Source organism: Symphodus melops (assembly GCF_947650265.1).
Source record: "Symphodus melops genome assembly, chromosome: 19".
In the NCBI taxonomy this organism is placed as follows: Eukaryota; Metazoa; Chordata; class Actinopteri; order Labriformes; family Labridae; genus Symphodus; species Symphodus melops.
This window is the reverse complement of record NC_136709.1, coordinates 15,577,239-15,600,138: the sequence shown is the minus strand read 5'-3', so window position 1 is coordinate 15,600,138 and position 22,900 is coordinate 15,577,239. Positions and strand designations below refer to the sequence as shown.

The 22,900-nt window shown below is 39.4% G+C and overlaps 1 protein-coding gene across 3 annotated transcripts; it reads left to right on the top strand.

The window, feature by feature from the left end:
- The first annotated feature begins 357 nt into the window (after positions 1 to 357).
- grm1b (glutamate receptor, metabotropic 1b) lies at positions 358 to 22,709 on the top strand. 3 transcript variants are annotated; one of them, XM_079370693.1, is made up of 10 exons: positions 382 to 446; positions 602 to 841; positions 1,752 to 2,578; positions 4,978 to 5,227; positions 10,577 to 10,812; positions 15,489 to 15,735; positions 15,971 to 16,139; positions 16,429 to 16,555; positions 18,219 to 19,146; positions 20,383 to 22,709. In XM_079370693.1, exons 3-10 carry the CDS (start codon positions 1,864 to 1,866, stop codon positions 21,239 to 21,241), a joined length of 3,531 nt encoding a protein of 1,176 aa, XP_079226819.1. In that variant the 5' UTR covers positions 382 to 446; positions 602 to 841; positions 1,752 to 1,863; the 3' UTR covers positions 21,242 to 22,709. The 3 variants fall into 3 exon arrangements, with proteins under 3 accessions (XP_079226820.1, XP_079226818.1, XP_079226819.1); XM_079370694.1 differs by having other exon boundaries at positions 358 to 841; positions 20,418 to 20,620; XM_079370692.1 differs by having other exon boundaries at positions 359 to 841.
- Positions 22,710 to 22,900: the final 191 nt, after the last annotated feature.

Below are 22,900 nucleotides of genomic sequence, written 5' to 3'. Positions count from 1 at the left end.
TACAACATTTATGCACAGCATTAAATATTAAAACTACATATTATCCCTCATCTTTGTTGATTTTTCTGAGCAGAATGTGTTTTCCTTTCGCGTCCACTTTAAATTAAATTAATGTTTTATGTCGATGCAAATGAGGCTTTTGTGAGTTATTTTATCGTCATTGTTGGCTCTTTATTTATTTATAACATACAACAGTGCTAATTTTTTATTTCTGAATAAAGTTTTATTTAAAAAGTATTTAGCATGCGTAGTACCTGGTATTAGCCACAAGATGGCAGCACAGATTGTTGTTGTTTTTTTTACCTCTCGGCGCAGCGACGAAAAGCAAGAGCGTCACATCTGTCACTGACTGGCACGACGAAGCAGGACTGTTTCTGTGAAGTTTGACCAACCCACCTATAGTTTTAACAAGGACAATGAACAACCTTCAGGGTGTCACAGATGTGGTTAAGTTATGTTGTCTTTTCAAATGATGTCAGTCCTCAAATGCGTACATTTCCCCCCCATATCCACTTTTACATTCTCGTACAAAAATGTCCCCATCCGGAGTTTAATGCCTGAAACGTGCTCCTAACCTGCAGGAATTGTGTCTTTGAATCAGGGACACTGCAGTGATTGTGACCCGCTTTTAGGATGCAGTGAGGAAGAGGAGAAGAAGGGGGCACCTCATGATCATTGCAGAGAGAAAGAGAGAGAGAGAGAAAGACACAGAGAGAGAGAGAGAGACAGAGAGAGAGAGAGTCAGTCAGTCAGTCCCACAGTGTTGTCTCGACTGAAGACAGTCAAGCCCGGTTGCTTCAGAAGAGACGCAGACTCGACATGTCCCAACTGCATGCTGCAGGTAGGTAAAAAAAAGGAATACCAGATTTGAAATACTTGCTTTGCAGACAGACTCTCTTGTTAAGATGGGATCGTTTTTCTAACATGTTCCAGTATTTTGTCTGCTCTGTTAATTAAGCATCACCCTTTAATTGATGTGCATGTGGGGGACGATGTTGGATCGTTGTCCTGTAAATGACAGCAGCTGCTGCGGAGACACAGACAGCTGACAGAGGGTTAAAGACGGGTTTGCATTGAGCACGTCCCAGTCTGTTTATGCGATGCCTTCAGGGTTAAAAGTTGAAGAAACAGTCGCAGGTTGTAATAGATGATCAGCTTGGAGGAAGTAAATCAGCTGAGAGCCTCAACTGAAGCATCGGTAGCTGTCTGTGGTGCTGAAACTCAAAGGTTTTCTTGCTGTGAAAGCTTTAATGCAACAGGACTGTAAAAAACTGTGCATTTGACATGTTTTTGCTGTTTGTTTCCACGAATCGTGGGAGGATTTTTTTTTGATAAAAGACAAGGGAGATATAATGTGTTTTCACACTGTTCAAGTCAGCAGATGAATTAGTCAAATGAGTGTGGTCCTCATTATTTCCATGATCAGCCATGTGCTGATTATTTTCACAATTGCATTCAAAGTGTTGGAGGGCTGAGAAGAAAATGGCCATGAAAAATTCCCCCGAGCTGAATGCATCATTGTGCAATTTCTTGTTTTGTTCAACCATTTACAGCCACAAAATGTTCCTTTATATTATTTAGTTTATGAAGCCAGAGCTTTTTTTTACATTTGTGCTTCAAAACTTCTCAAATGATTAATAAGTCATCCAAATCAATGCAGATTATTTTTCTGTTAATCTTCTTATTTCATGGACTACAGCTCCAGTTTCATGTGTGAAAACAGGGTTTAACGCTTCATGTCTCACTTTCAGGGTGACAACACTGAAGCAGCAGCTCAGTTAACTGCTTTGTATCCTAAAGTGGATTGATGGACCTCCGTTATGGCCAAATGGACATAATTCTACATTCAGCTGCTGTGGCACAATGTCGAATATGATCACCCTGACTGCCATCAGCACTTTGTATTTGCCTGTTTTGCTTTTTGAGGCATTTGCGTTGTCCAAAGGAAAGTATGAGAGGTCTGTGGTGCCCAGTTCTGCCTCTCGTCTGGTGGCTAGGATGGATGGGGATATCATAATCGGGGCGCTCTTCTCTGTCCACCACCAACCGTCGGCTGAGAAGGTGGCAGAGAGGAAATGTGGAGAAGTCCGTGAGCAGTATGGCATCCAGAGAGTGGAGGCCATGTTCCACACCTTGGACAGGATTAACTCGGACCCCAACCTGTTACCCAACATCACATTGGGCTGTGAGATCAGGGACTCGTGCTGGCACTCATCTGTGGCTCTTGAGCAGAGCATCGAGTTCATTCGAGACTCTCTCATCTCCATCCGGGATGACAGGGATGGAGCCAGGTGGTGCATTGAGGGGGCCCCTTCCAGTCAGCCTCCACCCACCAAGAAGCCCATCGCTGGGGTCATCGGGCCTGGATCGAGCTCGGTCGCAATCCAGGTTCAGAACCTTCTGCAGCTGTTCAACATCCCACAGATCGCCTACTCTGCCACCAGTATTGACCTCAGTGACAAGACATTATTCAAGTACTTCCTGCGGGTGGTGCCATCGGACACTCTGCAGGCCCGGGCGCTCATCGACATCGTCAAACGATACAACTGGACCTACGTGTCTGCAGTGCACACAGAGGGTAAGACACACATTTCATAATTGCTCTACCAAAAAAGCTCGTCTCCTCTGTAAATTACCTTTATTCTTAATGTTTATAGGTAAGGTAGCGCCCCCTATTGGTCATAGTATTTATGACAAAGATAGCAGTCAGATAATGCAATGTTAGAAAGTCTTTGTAGGAAAAAGGACTAGGATGAGCCAATCAGCAACAAAAGATTTTTACCCAGGAGAAAGCCGTTTGCCAGCATGTTGTTCTTTTTTGTACATTAAGCAGAATACATTTAGGTTAAGTAACATAGTGTGTTTATCTTTGCATGAAAACAAGGGCCGCATAAATCAAGTTTTCAAACCTTTTGAAATATGCCATTTAACTTTACTGATTTTAACAAAAAAACAAACAATTACACAGTAACTGTTGTGTTTTTTTTTTTTTACCTTACTAGCCTGCTTCCATTTACAACAAAGTTGACCAATCAGTTATCTTGAAGGTCCCCTGATAACGGTTGCAAGACTTAAGTGCTATCACAATTAATGTTGCAGCTTTATTTTAAAAGATTTCTGTATTGATTCAGTTATACCCTTAAATACATTTATAAGACCAACAACAGAAAAGAGAAGAGACATGTCATGATTTGTAGCAGAAGCAGAAGCTATTCAAAGTTTTCCCCTTGAATGAGTATAGCACCAAAACACTGGGTCCTACATCTCCTAGGGTTCATTTAATGACACAAATCTAGTGTAACACAGGTGTTTTAACTGCATATTTTAGGTCTCGAGTGTGAGCTGAAGTAACCCTTAAGACATCAACATGGCGTCATCAGATTTTTTTTTTTTTGAACGCACTAGACTCAATACCAATGTTGCGATGGCTGAGATCGACTCATCATTACAAATACACTAGATTATAATTAGTCAAGTGTCCATTTAATACACCAACATTAGTGCCACCTGAGTGTTTGTCCTTCTTGTTGAAGCAAATGAAAGAGAAGAAAGCAAGGCGTGGATACTCATTGAGGCAGAAGCTCTTCCTGTTTGGAACTGGTTTATTAAATGTTGTATTTAGCTGCATTAGCAGACCTGGTGTTTCCTCTTGTGAGTGACATTCAGACTGCTGCTCTAACAGCAGGGGGCTGCAGAAAGTTGTTCTTGTTTGTGGTTCTCATCTACATGATGTTAGTGTAAACGGAGCGCATGTCAGAGGAGGACAGCACTGAGCTCATTTGTGAGGTCTAGTTTTTATAGAGAATGCAAGGATTGTTTTTTTGCATCAACATAAAGCCGAGACATAAAAAATCTTTGATCCCTCTTCTTTTTTTTTCTTTTTTTTTTTATCTCTTCTTTGCTTCCCTTGTCTTGACAGCTGGTGTTTTCGATTGGTTGTTTCAGTGGGTTAAAGCTTCTGTTACAACAAGAGCTTGAGAACGAGTTGATCTCCAGAGAGTTTTCTCAAAGCACTCACACAAAAGCTAGTCCACAACCTGATAAGTAAACCCAGAGTTTCTCTGTAGACGGTATATTTCAGCTGCGGCCCCGACAGCAACAAACAGAGCAGAATGGAGCAAATAATAATTAATGTGAAAATGTAATTCAAGGCTATGAGCAGGGGTAAATTTGCATCCTATAATCACGACTACGTGGCCACGGTGCCTTTTCAGTCTCTGTTGAAGGATGATGTCAGTGAAGAACAAATAACACATTTCATTAATACATTTACATGAATAATCATACAGGAAACACAAAGTGTACGTCAGTCTGTCGTCCCTCCCTGCATTTTTATTTGAGTAGAATATGTGAATGGAATTCATACAGCAGGAGCTTAATGAGTGGACGGGTCCCAGGTGTGCTGGTGGATTTGCAGCAGGAGAGTAACTGAGTGCCACACCCAGACACACACACACACACACACACACACACACACACACACACACACACACACACACACACACACGGTACCAGAGTGAGACAAAAAGCTCAAGAACAGCACACAAACAAGGAAAGAGAAAAACATTTACAGTGAAGAAAGGAGGCAGAGGCACAGCTGAGACCATGACAGTGCATACCTGGAATTCGTTTGTAATTTCAAGAGGAAGTTTTGGGCAAGCTGAAACAAATGGTTTCCCTTTGTCCTACCAAACAGCTGTTGAGGTCACCTTTACTGCTTGTTCTGATCTTGACTCTATAAAAAGAAATCTGGGGACACAAAAGGGAGGCTTAAGTACTAAAGGGAGAGATATCTGCTCTCAGCAAATGGTCCCTGTATAACACTATAGTTGAAGAAAACAGTTTAACATTCAACATTTAATCTGGAGTTCCAAATAAAGGGCATAAAGCTGGAGTGAATCCAAACCCATTGATTCTCTCCTGTCCTCCTGTGAGGTCCATCATTATCCTCCTCCCCTAACAGCTCTTTCTCCTCAGGTAACTACGGGGAGAGCGGGATGGAGGTGTTCAAAGAGCTCGCCGCGCAGGAAGGCCTCTGCGTTGCCCACTCTGACAAGATCTACAGCAACGCAGGCGAGAAGCACTTTGACAGGCTGCTGAGGAAGCTGCGCGAACGTCTGCCTAAAGCCCGAGTAGTGGTGTGTTTCTGTGAGGGGATGACGGTCCGAGGTCTGCTCATGGCCATGAGACGGCTGGGAGTAGCAGAAGAGTTCCTCCTAATTGGCAGGTTTGTTACGGAGTGTTTTCCCACGGGAGCTTTAGTTTGGCCTGTCACGGTTTCGCCTTTGTTGGTGGATAACAGACAAACTTTCAAACAACAATGATGAAAAGAATCTCTTTTGATTGTTTACTGCTGCGTTTTACAAAACAAGTCAGCGCAATAGTGATCACACTAACTTAAGTTAAAATGAGATATCTGATCATTTGCCCTATTTTCACCAAGTAGATATTTCAGTTATGAAGATATTATTCTCTAAAATTCCAAATTCACTCTTAATCCCAACAATCTCATATTTTTTATAAAATCAAATTCATGTCTTTCTTAGCAAGTATATATACACACACACACACACACACACACACACACACACACACACCTTCAGCTGCTATTTTTTTCTAGCTTTCATTATGAGATCGACTGAATTTTCCATGATGAAAATAAATGAAGCTGACCAGATAATCTAGTTTAATCCTCCTCAGCAGATTGACTTTGTGGTCAGTGCTCCACGTGGCCTTCAAAGACTGAATTTAAAGTTAATTTTTGACCTTGCAAAATTAAGTAAGTAGTTTTTCTGAAGACATTATTTGTACTATATAATTGAATAGCTCTAGAAGAACTCAAAGTTATCCCATCTGTCTGATACATTCAGCTAATTGTGCCACATTAATTGATGACCTCTGTGGTGGTAATGAAGATAAATGTTCCTGGCAAGACAATCTTTCAGTCTTCAAATGTGCCAGGCATTTTCATGAGCTTTCAATTACATAAAACAATCTTCCCCAGCAGATGAGGTTGTGAAGTGAAATTTACATCAGCACTTTAAAGACTTCTCCTTCACACGAGTTCTGAAGTGTATGTTGAAAGTTTAGTTTAGACTTTAGAAACAAAGGGGGAAATGAGTTTTAATACAAGGTTTATTAAATGTTGTTCTGCAACTCTTGATCTTACTCTTTACTTATATATAAATGCAGTTTATTTTCACTAAGATAAATATAGTGAGGTCATCTATCTGTGCAGCACATTTCAGATAGAGTGGCAGCTGAAAGTGCTTCACAAATAACTTGATAGATCAGTTAGACTCACTGTGGATTTATAGACTTTGATTAACCTGGACGTAGCCTCACGCTGGCTACAGTCTAGATGACTTCAGGCCACACTTTGGGCCCATTCCCCCCAAACAGCAGGAGTTTGGTCTTCAGTTTGGCCACATTGTCTAGTGTAAGCAACTGGAGGATTATAATGTCAAAAATCAGGTGAAACTGTCCTTTTTGTCGACCAAGTTTTTGAAGTTGGTTAACATTTGAGAATAGTCTAGGGTTTAGTGAGATCACCTAATGGATTCTGACAAGGCATTATGAAGCCTTACGATTGTGGTCACTGTATAAAAAAATGTTTTCTTCTAGTAATAGACAAACAGGTGAAGCAGCAACATTCCCACCTATCAGTCAATACAGCCATGCCTCAAAGTATGCATATATATATTTATATATGTATGTATATATATATTTGTATATGTATGTATGTATGTGTATGTATATGTATATATATATATATATATATATATATATATATATATATATATATATATATATATATATATATATATATATATATATATATATATATACATACATATAGAAAGTCGGAAAAAAAAGAAAGAAAAGATTTCAATTCCGAATGAACTTTTTATAATATCTATCATATCATATGTTTCATCACACATCATATGCTGTGTGTATATATATATACACATACATACATACATACATACATATATATATATATATAGATATATATATACACACACACATATATATGTATGATTTCTCTTATACAGTTTTTAGAAAAGGAAATGAGGTCAGTAAATTGTACAGTTCCAAAGAAAATTACAGCATAGTTGTGTGATGAAACATATGACATGATAGACTTTATATTCAGTTACATGCGGGATGCATGGTTTATAAAAAGTTCATACGGAATTGAAATCTTTTCTTTCTTTTTTTTCCGTCTTGGAGGAGAAAAGCTCTGAAAGCCAAAGCGGCTTTGAGTGAGGCTCAGTAATGAATAATGCATCGTCGCAGAGAGCTCACCCTCTTGCTGTCAGATCACAGACAGGATGGGCTAATATGGGACAGCACCTCCAGCATAAGCCGAGGAGTGTGGAGTAGCGAACATCAAAGCTTGTATCAGCACTTAAAGCAGACATTCCCACTGTGGAGTGGAGTCTCAGCTCACCTCCAGTCCTGTTAGCAGCACCTGAAACCAGGCTGCTATCAAAGCTGGCTATGATTGATTTACACAGACTGGTTTATTAATGCGAGGCTGCTTTATTCAGAAAGGCTGAGAAGGAGTCAAATGCTTTTTTTTCCGACCAGCATGATGAATAGCATGCATTGAAAAGTGATGTTTTAAAGTCTAAACTTGTGCTCACCCCTTCCACTTGAATTTGGTCTGTTGCTAAAATCTCCACGGAAGATAAAGAGAGCACTTTTGGAAGAGTGTGTGTGTCCGTGCGTGTATGTTTTCTTTCTGGGTCAAGGAGACGTCTGAAAAAGGAAAATGTTTTTTAGAGCAATGCAGTAAGTGAACACATGCAGGCATGAGCTATAGGCCAATCGTAGAGCCCCGAGGTGCTGGTCATCAGCCATCCATCTTCATCTTCTTCTGCTGTGCGGAGGGTGAAAAAACTGTCCTCTTTCACACTGGAGCATGATGGAGACGCCTTACATCTCAAACAACAAACAACACACTTTTTTTAACCTTCAGCTGAAGCTCTTAATGTTTAAAAAAGATTGTTCCTGGTTTTGTGGTGTCAGATGTGTGTACTCTCCAGTGTGTATGTGTTGAGTTTGACGTCAGAGCTGTAGGTTGCTGGCGCTCACAGTGTTGGACTGTGAGGCGTGTGGTGCTGAGAAGCAGATGGTCAGGTACTGTTGATACTGTCACACTGGACATTCATTGTCAGCTCATTCTTAGAAGTGCCAGCCAAGCCAAACATGCTATTATTGGCTCTTGTTTTACTAAATGGGAATTTTTTAGAAGGCTGGTGGCTGATATATTTGTACCGCGGATGAACTGCATTTTGTGGAAACTTCTCTTCTGTTTCAAATACAAAGATTCATTGTTTTGCCCTAGATTTATGTAGGTCTTCACAGCCCCTGGGTAGTTGTCAGACAAGTCTTTTTCCGTCAAGCTGCTGAACCAACCTTTGTTTAGATTTCCTACAAAATGCTAAAAATTAATAGTCAGTAGCAATAAAGTTAAGTCCCGCCTCTTTCCATGAAGAAAGCCAAAAATAATTTAATGTCATAATCTGGAAATGTCTGGTTTAACAGCTTTTATCATTAATTATTGTGTCTATGTTGCCACAAAGACTTTTAATGTGGATATGATAATGATTGATTTAAAGTGTTGCACACATCTAGCCATCTCCACAGTAATATGATTTCATATAAAGACATAAACAAACAGCAAACCATAGTCAGATGGGTTAACATATTTTTTATAAGCTCTATATATCTTGCATAATAAAAACATTGCTATTTTTCACATAACGATCTGAGTTTTATTGTGTTGTTCCCTATTGAGACGAGTGACACTTTTTCTTTCATACATGAACTTGTTCTTTCATGTATGCCACATAGACTCATGCTATCACTGAGTAGGCTGCATTTGCAACTCAACGGAAGCTTCTACTAAAGTATGAGTCACATGTAAAGTCAAACAAAAACGTTTTTTTTCGTGAGCATGATGTCTGGTGAGAGGATTCAATACACATTTGACATTTTAATAGTTCGGCATTTAAGCCATAAATACAAACAATGAGTGTTGAGGATATAAAATCACACTTAGTGTCTGTGAGGAGGCCGGGAGATGTACTGTAACGGAGCTAATCTGTGAATTCTCACAGCGCTTGTGGTTGTGATAAATATTTTTTCAGCAAGTACAGTGAGTATCTACGCCTGTCAGCAGGAAGGCTGAAAGAGACACAAAGTCAGGGCAACAAAAGGGAGAATTTTTCTGCAGGATTCAGTGTGAGGCTCATTAGTGAGCAGACATGTAGCATCAGATGTGACAGACATTTACAGCTTCAACATGGTCGTGAAACAATAGACGTCCTTCTGCTGGATGCAGACTTCTGTTTGTTCCACAGTTTCGAGACTGTTTTTCTGCAAAAGATTTCTAATTACTTGACTTAAAAATAGCAGTTAGAGTTGGGGTTGGGTCAGAAGTCGTATTAACTGTCCCTTTAAATACACTTTCTCTTTTTAATGGCTTTGGAGAATATTTTTTGATTTACTCTTTCCGCATGAAATCCTTGAGTTGCAAAACCCTTTCATGTGCTTCACATGTGCAGTCGACAGTTGTTTGTCGGCCAAAATGTTCCCCTTAGACCTCTGACAAAGCCAAGAGAAGAGAATCGAAGAGCCTTCAAACGTTCTATAGGAGAACAAAACATTCCACTGCTTGAGAAAAACACAGTTGACTCTTTTCCAAAGTGTACATGTTTGTTTCCTGCGTAGGCAGCTACTGTCTAATGAATAATGCTTGTTTGTTTTGTGCAGTATAAGAGCACATAAAGAACATTTCATTATTAGCTCTGGTTGTGCAACGGAATAAATCAATCCAACAAAATCTTCCCAAACCAGATATCTGGTCAGGATTTAGATGTCATTTTGTTCCAGCATCTCATGGATTTCATATGATTTAACTAAGAAGGATAGAACATGAAACTCCTTTCATCAATTTGGCTCTGTTTGGATTAGAGAATAGAGCCACATCTTGGGAAAACATAGGTTAAAGATTTGTTTTATCAATGCTACAAATGAAAGATTATTGTCAGCAAGGCATGTGACACGTGGATTCATTTGAAATAAAATGTGTTTTTAGTTGATCCTAACAAAGAAAGATTTTCCTCACACAATAAGACAAAAGTGAACTTATAGTCAGTTGGCCAAACCAAACGAACACTGAAAATAGACGCCATGTTAGCTAAATACAAAGAAAAAATAACATACCCAAATTCCCCCCCATGACATCAGAGCACATGATCTGCTCCTATGAGCTGTCTCCATCTTCACAGTCTTGTCTGCCATTGGCCACACCTGTCGCACACTAAATTAAAGCAAAGCAACACTAAACACAAAAATAAACTAATATCAAATAAAAAAATGGTGTAAATTGTTTGATTGCAAGATAAACAGGGGTTGGTGGAAAATGTGTTGTTATGATTGAACTCTAGAGTTTTTAGAGTTAAATGATCTGCTCTGAGATTTGAATAGGATGTGTTTATGATAATATGAGCGGCACACATTATGGTTGGTTCTAGTAGTTGTAATTGTCTCTTCTATGCAGTGACGGCTGGGCAGACCGGGTCGAGGTGGTCGAGGGTTACGAGCAGGAGGCGGTGGGCGGCATCACTGTGAAGCTGCAGTCTGAAGAGGTCTCCTCCTTCGACGAATACTTCCTGAAACTCCAACTCAGCACCAACACCCGTAACCCCTGGTTCCCCGAGTTCTGGCAGTACCGCTTTCAATGTCGCCTTCCCGGACACCCGCTGGAGAACATGAATTATGCACGAAACTGCTCAGGTAGCAAAACAATCTGTCAGCCAGTTATGATGTTTCCTGCAATTTTTCTGCTTTACGGTTTTCTGCCGGTGTGCACATCAGCGTGTCTTTTTGAACTGTTGTGATGTGTTCAATACCCTGAGGACAGAGCTCCATAAACTGGAACACATTCTTTATTCATGAATTAGACTGCCAGGGGGTTGACTTACTCTGACACAGTCCAATAATATATATTTTCAAATTGTTTATTTCTATGACACTTGGCGTTACAGAGGATGAGGATCTAGGTAAATTACATCCTTTTCTTTTGAAAAGGCACAAACTCAGTTACTGGAAACAATGCTCAGAAAGCATGTTTCAAAAACAACATTTATTTGCATACTGCTCGTACATTTTTCTTTTCAAAATATATGAACGGAACATATATTTACGTTACCAATTCTCAGTCACAAAGCTGCTATCAATAAAACTGCAGATTCTGCAAGAATCAGGTTTTTCTTAAAACATTTGGAAATCTAAAAAACGTAAATATAAAATTCTGCATGTGGTGAAAAACATTTTAAACTTCTCAGTTGACAGCCCTTGAGGTGTTTACGGTCATCTTATTATTTTGCATCTTACTTAATGCATATGTTTTAACCTTTTTTATTATTTTCTCTGTTTGAGTATTATTTAGCCTTTCTTTTTTTTTAATGCACATACCTTAACCTTTTCTTCATTCCTTCATTTTGAAAGTAACTAACAGTATCAGTGTTGGAGATAAAATTACGGTTTATTGTCCTGTCACCTCTATTGTTTTTATTTGATTATTCATATTTACTTTCTCGGTGTAGAACTCCAAGACGGTGAGTGAATTCCTCTGAATGGAACCGTATTGTGCTCACTTTAGAAGTATTATATACATAGAGGTTGACTGATATTAAAGCTTTATCACATGATTTGATAGCTTTATTCTTATTCAAAGTGTGCTATTAATATCAGTTAACCTCTACTATATGAAGCTATTGGGATGTTTTTATTTTCCTTATACAGCAGTGAGAGTCTGACAGTTCACTCTGATCTGCCCTTTCATCGTCTCCCACTGTCTTTGGTCTTAATACAGTCATTTAAAACAACCCAATAACATGGTTACTTGGCTGGTCTGGCTTAGGTTGCATGTAGCCAAAGACATAATGAAGTCATTCTGCAACCCATCAGATTCCCACAATGACCATTTTCCTCCTCTGATAACTCAGGGTTGGAAAGCAAATGTGCTTTTATGTTGAACTGCTCTGTCCAAGGTTTCAAGGTGTGATACGTGAGAATATGTAAGGATTATTTTCATTTCAAAGCTTCTAAATTAATGAGCGGCTGTAAAGTAGGAAATGTGATAGTAAAACAGTGGAGGCCATATATCACAGTAAAAAAAAACAGACAGACCCGTAGAAAACGCCCGGTAGTGCAGGATGAGTCATCAGTCGTTTGAAATGTTTTACAGGAAGAGAAAATATGGTTCATTTAGTCTAAAAATACTCAGATAATGCTTTATTGAAATATATGTAGCAGATAAATAATAAGTAAACATTTAACACATGAAAAGGGGAAAATGTATTTTTCATTTCATGGTTAATTCAATCTTAAACTTTATGCTCATCTAATGTGAAGTGATGCACTACCAAATGCTATTATCAGATTTCAGCCTACAGCTAAATGTCATTTAAACTACCAAAGAGTTGAATGCTAACTTTAGCTTTCTGTCTAGCTAATTGGTACCCAAAAGTATTGATTTGGGTTAATATATGGATTTCCTTTAAATTTTTCATCGTTCAATGAAAGAAATAATAATAAAATTTGTCAGATATCCCTAATTTTCCAGCTATAAACCTCATTATCATAACAGCACTTGAACTTCCTATGCTGAGCATGATGCTGAAAATGGCTGCTGTGTGAATATGGTCAATAGATATTAAATTTATTTCAAACCACTTAATTGTAGTTTTATATTTGGACAGAGACGGTTTGGTATTCTTCTAATCCCGACATGGAGCAATCGCTCCTCTGCCTGCATGCTGTCATCATGACATCATTTCATCGTGTCTGAAGCTCACACAGCTCAGTGAGTGAGGCGAGCGTCAAAGCCAAGGAGCTGTTAAACTAGGTCATCACCACCAGTTCCCATCGGATGCTCTCCCAGCTGCTACCCAACTGAATTCACTATTCCTGTTTGTTTGAACTGAAACTCAAGTTTCCCAGCTGTCCTTTTTTTAAACCATCATTACTTGATTTAACACGATGGTGAGAAACACAACAGTGAAGGATGATGATGCTCTTAAGATCATCCGACTCATGTATCATGCAGTTGTATGTTGTCAGGCGATGTGGATGAATCCTGTCTACAGTTTCGAGAAAATGTAGCATCTGACAATGTTCATGATAAGTTTAGTAGATGGCTGTTCCGTCATGAGCCCGGGTCTGCTGAAGTATTATGCCTGTTAAAGGGAAGTTTTTTTCTTGCCACGCTATGACGGATTAAGCTGGGCTCTTGTAATATAGCCATAAGTAAAGTCCTTTACCTGCTTTTTGTAAACATAACGATGAGCCTGGTCTTGTGAACCTGCTCTTTTGTTAATGTTAACAGACAAACAGTAAGGTCCTTTACCTGCTTTTTGTGTCTCGAGATAACATCTGTTATGAATTGACGCTATACAAATAAAGATTGATTGATGACATAATGAAAGGCTTAGGCATAGATGTTATTGGAGGATGTAATAGAGAATCTCTCTATATCATACAGAATCTGCATCTCTTGCTGCATCTCTGTAATGTGGTCAATCGCTACATTAGAAGATAATAAAACGTTAAGAAGTTATCTTTGAACAACCTGGCATCCCTGGCAGTTTAATACAGTAGGAATACTGTGGAATCACACATATTTGGTCAACAGTGCCATCTTGTTCAGAAATGAGAACACTTTTGGTCACTGTAATTACATTTTGGTTATAATTTACAGCATTACAACAGCATAAATTCTGGGTTTTTTTAGCTACAATGAACACGCTAATGTTGTGAAGTATAAATCGTCCAGGGGGAAATCCAGTTACAGTTTGGCAAGCTGTATCACTTCCCCTCAGTTATTACATTATCAGTTTATACACCACCTCACACTTGCTTTCCATAAAATATTAAACAGAGGATTTGGAAGAGATTCAGGGGACAGATTAAGGTTAAAGTGAAGAAACATGGTGTATTGCTCTCGTATCAATCCTTTTAGCATAAAAAATAAAATCTTTCACAGTCTGAGATTAATATTCCTGGGGCGTTGACATGACAGGATCATTTTCCAACAGGATCATTTTGTAAGAAGTGTGAGTATGTATATAAAAATCAGTGAGTGAAGACTCTCACAGCCATTTGCAATAAAAATTACTTCAAGAAATTCATTGTACAGAAAGAAAGAGAGAATAAGAATGAAAGTAAAAAAGACAAAGCGTAGCAAAGGTCTTCGTCAGCATGTGGTGACCATGACATTGTGGTTTTAAGCAGCAAAGAAGCCTCATCATTATGGTTATAAAAGCTGCTGCTAGTAACTAGTTTTATGGCTGTAAAGAACAGATATAAAACTTGAAAATAAATCATCACTTAATGATTGCAAACAATGGTGCGTGAAGCTAACAAACTGTCAGACATTTTTTTGTCTATTTAATCAGACATTTTAGGTAGATAAAAAAACAGTAATGGAAGATACGTAAGACGATGAAGCCACTTCAAATGAAAAGCTGCGTTTATTGGACTATCTCCTTTGGATGTCAGGACGGGCTGCGTGCTGAGCTGCAGCTCACGTGAATTGTGGCTAATTTGAGTTGCTATTAACGTGAGCTGCGACTGTTATTTCTCAGCTGGATTACTTCTTCTATTTAGTAAGCCAGACCTACAATTATAGCAGTCAGATCACATTTGTGCAGGGTAAGGAGTTTAAAACTGTGAACATAAAAACATTGTTGTTGTTTTTTAGTATGAGAAAGGAAAGAGCTGCCGACACACGTATTTGGTCTGCTGTTTTACATAAACAGATTAAAAGCATGGCCTTGACATTAAGCTGACATCTTACTTCAAAGAGCAACTAAAAAACCTGCTTACTCTGCTTCTAGCTTGGATTACACTGAATTGATAGGGTGTGGTTTGAACATACTGTTTACATTAACATTTGAACCATGTTTGTGTCATTCACTCATCATGTTTGCCTTAAACAATACAAAGAGGAAACAGCAGATTTTGATACATTGGAATAGTTTGTCCACTTTTCTGCTTGAGGAGACACAATCTCAGTGGCACAGCATTTTAGACCGACTCTAATTGAGTCCTGACTCACAAACGCAGAAACAGATAGTCTTGCCATGGTAACAAGGTTTCTTTGAAGCCATTTTCTGAGGCTTCCAGTTCTTTTAAAGCAGTCTCCCACTGAGACAAAGAGGCGTGTTGCTGGCTGCCTGTTTTCAGAGAATAATTACAAGAATATATCAGCGAGCACCCTATCACTCCTTTGTAATATGATAAATCATGCTAGACACACCTGTTCAGAACAGCAGAAAAAGGTTTGTATAACACATAACATGCTACTGCTTGCAGCAATGAAGCACCGTCTTTAAGGCTTTTCCTGTAATCTTAAAAAAAAAAAGTCCTGGAAATGGATTCTTTACTGTTTTCTTATGTGTGGACAGGTTATGAAAGTCTTGAGGACAACTACGTTCAAGACAGCAAGATGGGCTTTGTCATCAATGCTATCTATGCCATGGCCCATGGGCTGCATGACATGCACACTCACCTTTGCCCCGATCATGTGGGTCTCTGTGACAACATGTTGCCTGTCGATGGGAGCCACTTGCTTGATTTTCTTCTCAAGACGTCCTTCGCGGGGGTCTCAGGAGAGGACATTTGGTTTGATGAGAACGGGGACTCACCTGGCAGGTAAAATACTCTTCATATATAATCCTTAAGATATAGTAAAGTCCAGTATTTTGGTTTGCTATTAGTTTTTGTCACTTCTAAATCTTCACTTAAACCTGCGGTGCTGTACACTCGTCATGCCTAAGGGCTGGAAGAGCAATAACAAGATCTATATAAATTCCTTCTCTGCACAGCTGGATGGAGTTGATTCTGCCAAAGCTTTACCATTCTCTGCTAACTTTCTAACCACTCTCAGGTACGAGATAATGAACTTCCAGCGCGTGGAGCCTGGTGTATATGACTACATCAACATCGGATCCTGGCATGAAGGCATCCTTAGTCTGGATGATGAATTGATGCAGATGAACCGCAGTGACATGGTTCGCTCTGTCTGCAGCGAGCCCTGCTCCATAGGAGAGATAAAGGTGGGGAACAAAACCTTCATATACTATCCTCTCTATTTTATGATGCATGTTGCCTCTAAACCTGCATGTTTTATCTTTACTATGTATTTACTGTTTATTTAAACATTAGAACTACAATTCTGCATTCTATCAGACTAAAGACAAATAACTTAATGGATAACACTTGCACCGAGTCTACTGTTAAGGAGTTGATCTTCATACCCACATGGGACTGCTGTTTAAGCTCAGAGTACAGATAGGCCACCTAGTGGAACATAATTGACATTCCTCTGCACGTTTGGGTGGCCAGGTGATCAGGAAGGGAGAAGTGAGCTGCTGCTGGATCTGCACTGCCTGTAAGGACAACGAGTACGTCCAAGATGAGTTCACATGTAAGGCCTGTGAGCTGGGCTGGTGGCCGGACAAAGAACTGGAAGGTAAGCTTGAAATCCACACTCTCCACTGACAAACCCTGATCTGCAATACAAACACTGTCCAAGAGGGTACAATCATTACTGATACCTTAATCATAATCAAAACTGCCGCTGTTGGCTTTGCATACGTTTACATGTTACAGTTGGAATTCCCTGGTCCTTTATAAGAGCTTTCTGCTATAACCCACTGCTGTGATTGGTTGTACTGACACTTTTGATATCTAATACTTTCAATTGATTGTATTGACACTTTTAATATTAAGAATGAACTGAGAAGTCTAGCTACTCCAAGCTAGCTGTTAATTGTCTTCATGCTAAGCTTAACATAAAAAGGACAAGATCAGCAAAAAGATGAGATGAACTATTTCGTCTTTTGAGCAACATATTAACGCAGTGCAAAAACTCCTAATTTGACTTTTTATAAGCCTCATGACATTAAAATGTCCCTGTAATGTCAAGAAGTATAATATGCTTGCCCCATTGGGAGTTCTTTTCTTTTTTTCTTAGAAAAAGCATCTCAGGCCTTTTTTTTCCCTTTTTAATATTTCAAAATAAGATTTTTATTTGTAACTTGTCTTGTAAATGTGGCATATAAGAAGTGTAATGAAGTATTTTTGACGAGATATACACTCGCTAAAATATGAGTTCCTTCCTTTCATTTCCTTATTAATGAGTATGAATGACATCTTCATTCTGATTAAAAAAAAAAAAAATGTTGTCCTGCAATTGGCCACAGGCTGAGTTCCTGTTGCGTGGCTGATGCTTTTAGAGATAAAAGGGGAAACTTTTTGGTCTTGTTAGATGTGCTGTAGAAAGTTAGGTTCTTAAGAGCCTTTTCTCTTATCATCCCTCCAAACTGTTTTCCGCACAGCTTGTCCTGCTAAGAATTTTGCAGCACTATTTCATAAACCTGCTACGTCCTATTTTCATCGCTTTCCCATGACACCTGAGAACCATTCATCATCTTCACCGTTTTATCCGACAGCAGCCCTACTTCACTTAACACTCTTCTGTCCCACTTTCAAAGGCCTTCTGTTCTGTTCAAAGACAAGACACTTTCTTAATAGGATCATCCTGCCCTTCTCAACGCTGTTTCGCTTTTTGCCCCCTCTTTTTTTTTTTTTTTTTTAACCTTCAGCTTTACATGGAAACGAGAAAATGTGAAGCTCTGGGATGATAATAAAATTATTCCTGTGCAGTTTTTTTGACCCCAAACCCTCCTGCTGGTAGACAATAAATAAATAAACCAGCTTAAATTAGTTATTCCCAACATTAGACATGAAAGAGATGTCTTTTGGATCCATGAAAAAGAGAGTGGTTTACTTTGTCCTGCTGCATAGCCCTCTTTCTCTGGCCACAACCCAGCCTGGCCATGGCTCAGTAGAAGGGGGGTTTATTTATAGTTGAGCTAAAAACCTACTTCGGGACTTACTGTATTTTCTCTGGTTTCCACATATTTAAACCCTTTTATATTCCATACAATAAGGCCTTGCAATCTAAAAGTTGTTGTATAATTATTTTCAAAATTAACTATTAAGTTGGTGCTTTATTCTCCAGAAAACAAAAATTTTACCACCATGCTCACAGTGATATGAAGAAATGTGTATCATCGGTCTTGATATATTATTGGTTTATCTTTATATTGTGCTGTTTTTATTCTTTTCAGTGTGTGAACCAATTCCTCTGCGTTACCTCGAGTGGAGCAACCCAGAGTCCATTATCCAGGTGGTTTTCTCCTGCATGGGCATCCTGGTCACATCATTTGTCACCTTAGTCTTTGTCTTGTATCGTGACACGCCTGTGGTCAAGTCCTCCAGCCGGGAGCTCTGCTACATCATCCTGGCTGGGATCTTCCTGGGCTATCTGTGTCCTTTCACCCTCATCGCCCGTCCAACAGTGGCCTCCTGTTACCTCCAGAGGCTGCTTGTTGGACTCTCGGCTGCGATGTGCTACTCCGCCCTGGTCACCAAAACCAACCGTATCGCACGTATTCTGGCCGGCAGCAAGAAGAAGATTTGCACCAGGAAACCGAGGTTCATGAGCGCTTGGGCTCAGGTTGTCATTGCCTCCATCCTGATCAGTGTCCAGCTCACCTTGGAGGTCACCCTCATCATCATGGAGCCTCCTGAACCCATTAAGTCATACCCAAGCATCAAAGAAGTCTTCCTCATCTGCAACACCAGCAATGTTGGTGTTGTGGCACCTCTGGGCTACAACGGCTTGCTTATCATGAGCTGCACTTACTACGCCTTCAAGACCCGCAACGTTCCTGCAAATTTCAACGAAGCCAAATACATTGCCTTCACCATGTACACCACCTGTATCATCTGGCTGGCATTTGTGCCGATCTACTTTGGCAGCAACTACAAGATAATCACCACATCCTTCTCTGTGAGCCTCAGTGTGACTGTCGCTTTGGGCTGTATGTTCACGCCAAAGATGTACATCATCATCTGCAAACCGGAGCGAAATGTGCGCAGCGCCTTCACGACATCTGATGCTGTGCGAATGCATGTCGGCGACGGCAAGATAGTCTGCAGAAGCAACAGCCTGCTCAACATGTTCAAGAGGAAGAAGAACACTGGAAACGGCAGGTATGTTCATTAATTGAATCTGTGAGTCTTGCTCCGGAGGCACCTAAGGGATGCTGGTTTTACTGTAATTCCCTCTCTAAGGGAAGCTGATGTCTTACAGTATTCACTTTCAAAGGGACACCTGTTGTAAAGTGTGACGGATATAGGTCAGGGCTCAATTCACACAGCCATTTTAACCTTTGAACTTTTGATACAATTAAAACAAGCATCTCTGTGTGCTAAAGGATAACAAGTGGGATAACAATCAGAGAAAACAGGGTTTCTGCAGAGTTCACAAAACCGATAAATGTTTGTGATCAGCTCTCAGCGCTGATCAACTATAATAAATTTAATGAAAAACAAGTAGCGACACTGTGGCATAAAACTATTTCTCTAAAATGATTCAATTTTTTAAGTACTTTCCAGCAGAATACAACCATAATTCCTATTCAATTAAAACATTATTTTTGTATTGGTTTAAATGATTGAAGATTATGATAAAAGGCTCTGGTCGGCAAAAAGGAATAATGACTTTAAATTGAATTTAAAGGTATTAAAGACTTGTGCCCCCTAATTGTGTTTTTTTGCACTGGCAGCCCCCATGACCTCACTTTCAGAGTGCTTATCACTAGTGCTGAATGTTGCCAGATTATGCAAGTGTTCTGATGGCACTTCCACCTTCTTTTATTCAAAGTAAACATTAAAAAAAGGGCAAGTATTGTATACCGGAATAGGCAGAAGCTCTAGATCTGGAAATGGCAACAAAGAACAAAACAATTCTTTGTGTACAGGCCTTTAGTTTCTCTGTCATCGTTGTTGAAGACAAACTTAGTATCAGAAGTCCCAACTTTGGTTTTGATTGGTAGGTGAGAAAGAACTAATACTGATGTATTTTGACCGCTGTAAGTTTACGAGAAAAAACAACTGACACATTGGGCATTTTTTGCACTTCTTGGCACACGCTTAAAACACTGAACTGCAGTGATTTTGTAAAAAGATACTAATATCACGAAAAATGCCATAGAGGTCACAGGCCCTTGATGTCGACTTAGGCCTTTTTTGTGACTGACTTTAGCGAGGGTGGTGCAGGTGGGCAGGCGGGGGATTTCAAAGAACTGCAGATACCCTGGACCATAATGTATGATATGATGAATGCATTTTAATAACTATTTTTTGCTTTCATGAACCACAGATGCTATTTGTGTCTCCTTTTTCTGGGTTCCTGTGCAGTAACAGCCGTCTTTATTTTGTTCATAGTTCTAATGGAAAGTCTGTGTCATGGTCTGAACCAGGTGCAAGACATCCTCCAAAAGGGGATCACACGTGGCACAGACTGTCAGTGCATGTGAAGAGACAGGAAGCAGGTTCCAATCAGATGGCTGTCATCAAACCCTTAACTAATACCTACCAAAACAGAGGCCTGGAGTTCTCAGACCTTAGCACTAAGACTTTATACAATGTGGCAGAGGAGGACGAGGGTGATGCCGTCAGATACAATTACAATCCCCCCGCCACTCCCCCCATGCTGGCCCACGGGCAGATTCCCCACTGTGGGCTGATAAAAGACCAGGAACATGAGATAGAGCTGTATACCCCTGAGAATTTACGGCCACTAAGCATTAACTCCCAACACAACATGATGGACCACAGTCTGCAGGAGCGGAGGCTGGTTGGCAAATTCAACAGTGACTTCCCTGAGTTTAATGATTTGATCAGCATGCCTGAAGCTGTAAGTGGTGGCATGCCTGTGTACCACCAGGCCCACCTCATCCAGCAGGAGCAAGTCCTGCCTTTGCACCTCGACCCGTTCGATGAGGAGCCCAACTCCCCTCTAGAAGAGGAGGAGGCGATGGAAAATGAACAGTTTGGCCTACTTCAAGGCTACATTTACAACAACTCTGAGATTCATGACGAAGAGGATTTTGTTGAGGTCAAATTAGCCATGGATGACTCTCTGGCTCTGATGCCTCCCTCTCCTTTTCGAGATTGCGCTGCTCCTCCGATGAGCCCTTTTCCCAACTCGCCTGTGTCTGAGTCAATTTTGTGCAGTCCTCCAAATGTGACATATGCCTCTGTTATCCTCAGAGACCTAAAGCAAAGCTCCTCAACTCTATAAGTGTATTCACCAGTCCTTGCCTGTTGTAATATATCCAGAAGTTCATAATGACTTGTGTTGTATATGACGATACAGAAAAAATCCTTCTGTGGATTGAAAGGTCATTTTTCACTCTGTAATATAGCTTTTAAATGATAAGGGTGAACAACAAGGTGCCATATTTTAAAATTATTATCCATGTTGTCTACAATAATATCAAAGGATTTGTCATATGCTAACATAAGCTTTTAAGAGAAACTAGATTTTGTGCTCAAAACAAACCACTAACATTATCTGTATGTAAATTTATTATTAAGACTAGATTTATCCTAAAAAATAGGCAACAAAACAAGCTTGTAACTTTAATGATTCTAAACGAGAAAAGATTAGGGTCAATAACATTTGTGTGTTAAGTAAAATGTTGCAATTTGTCAACAGTGTTTTACAATATTTGTGATTTTCGTATTTCAGGAAATGCAAGAAACTTAGATGCCCAAGTTTAATATTTTGGAAAAAAGAAGTATTTGCTTTTAAAATTTAAATGTAAGTTGATGAGAGATCATTTATAGCATTAAAACATCTGTATGCTAAAAACAAAGCAGCAGCTAACAGCTATGAGCTTAGTTTAGCAAAAAAGAGCTGTGCTCTATACGAAAGTACCATTTCTGGAGTTTGGTTTTTGTATGAAGGAAAACAGAAAGTGGTTATTTGTGACATTCAAATGTGCTGATAGGGAGGGTGACTGTGTGACATTTAGAGGTGTAGGGGAGCTGTTCACCCAGTTTGAACTGGTTTTGCTAAGCTAACCAATAACTGGTGTTAGCTTTCCTATCAGGGTATAGACTTAAAATTTGGGTCATTTTTTCATCTTAACTTTGGCTCCAAAGTAAATAAGCATATTCCCAAAATGTTAAACTTGATAAAAATGATAAATAATCCGTGACTTTTTTGATAGATACAGTACTGCCAGGCAACGCATTGACTGTATCACGAATGTAGCAGCAGACAAGTGCCACATTTTCATCAAATTCGTTGTTTTGTATGGTTATCTAATTTTTAATGGTCTTGAAATGCAAGTTAGAGTAGTTTCAAGTTTGTATCTTTTATATTAAGACATCTGATTTCATAATTGTATAGATTTATGTATAAGAAATTACATACATGAGTTTTGTGAATGTATGAATTGTGTCTCATATTTTGGTATTAAGATGTTATCGTTATGCATTACAGTACAAACTCATTTGCTGTGTATGCTTCTATTGTGTGATTGGTTGTGTATGCCAATCAAGTACCTGAATATTAAGACTTTAAGAGCCTATCAAAACTGTATAATGTGAAGTGCTAATGTTAACGTTAAAAGAACAACTTGAATAAGGTATTTGCAACCTGAGATATACGCAGTATTAATAAAGTCTGCAATTTAAACAAATCTTAACTGTAGAACATTAACAGGACACTCGTTTAATTGGAGTAAAGTCAGTTTTCTATGCGTTTGTCTCCTGTTTTTACTGGTGAAACATTAAGAGGCTGGAGAAAATGGCCAACTCCACTAAATGTTTTTACCAAACCTTTAACCAAAGGTCAAAGATTTATGGCTTTGCTCTGAAGAAAAAAGGGAGGAAAAGGAGGTAGGGTAAGTACTCATGCACACTTTTTGCTTGAATTGTAGAAGATCTATTT

What these genes read in the sequence shown, in the direction of transcription:
- grm1b (XM_079370692.1), top strand. Translation starts at nt 1,864, where the DNA reads ATGTCGAATATGATCACCCTGACTGCCATCAGCACTTTGTATTTGCCT. An exon ending in GAGTTCCTCCTAATTGGCAG is followed by an intron (nt 5,228 to 10,576) that starts GTTTGTTACGGA and finishes TCTTCTATGCAG; the next exon opens with TGACGGCTGGGCAGACCGGG. An exon ending in AAGAACACTGGAAACGGCAG is followed by an intron (nt 19,147 to 20,382) that starts GTATGTTCATTA and finishes TTTTGTTCATAG; the next exon opens with TTCTAATGGAAAGTCTGTGT.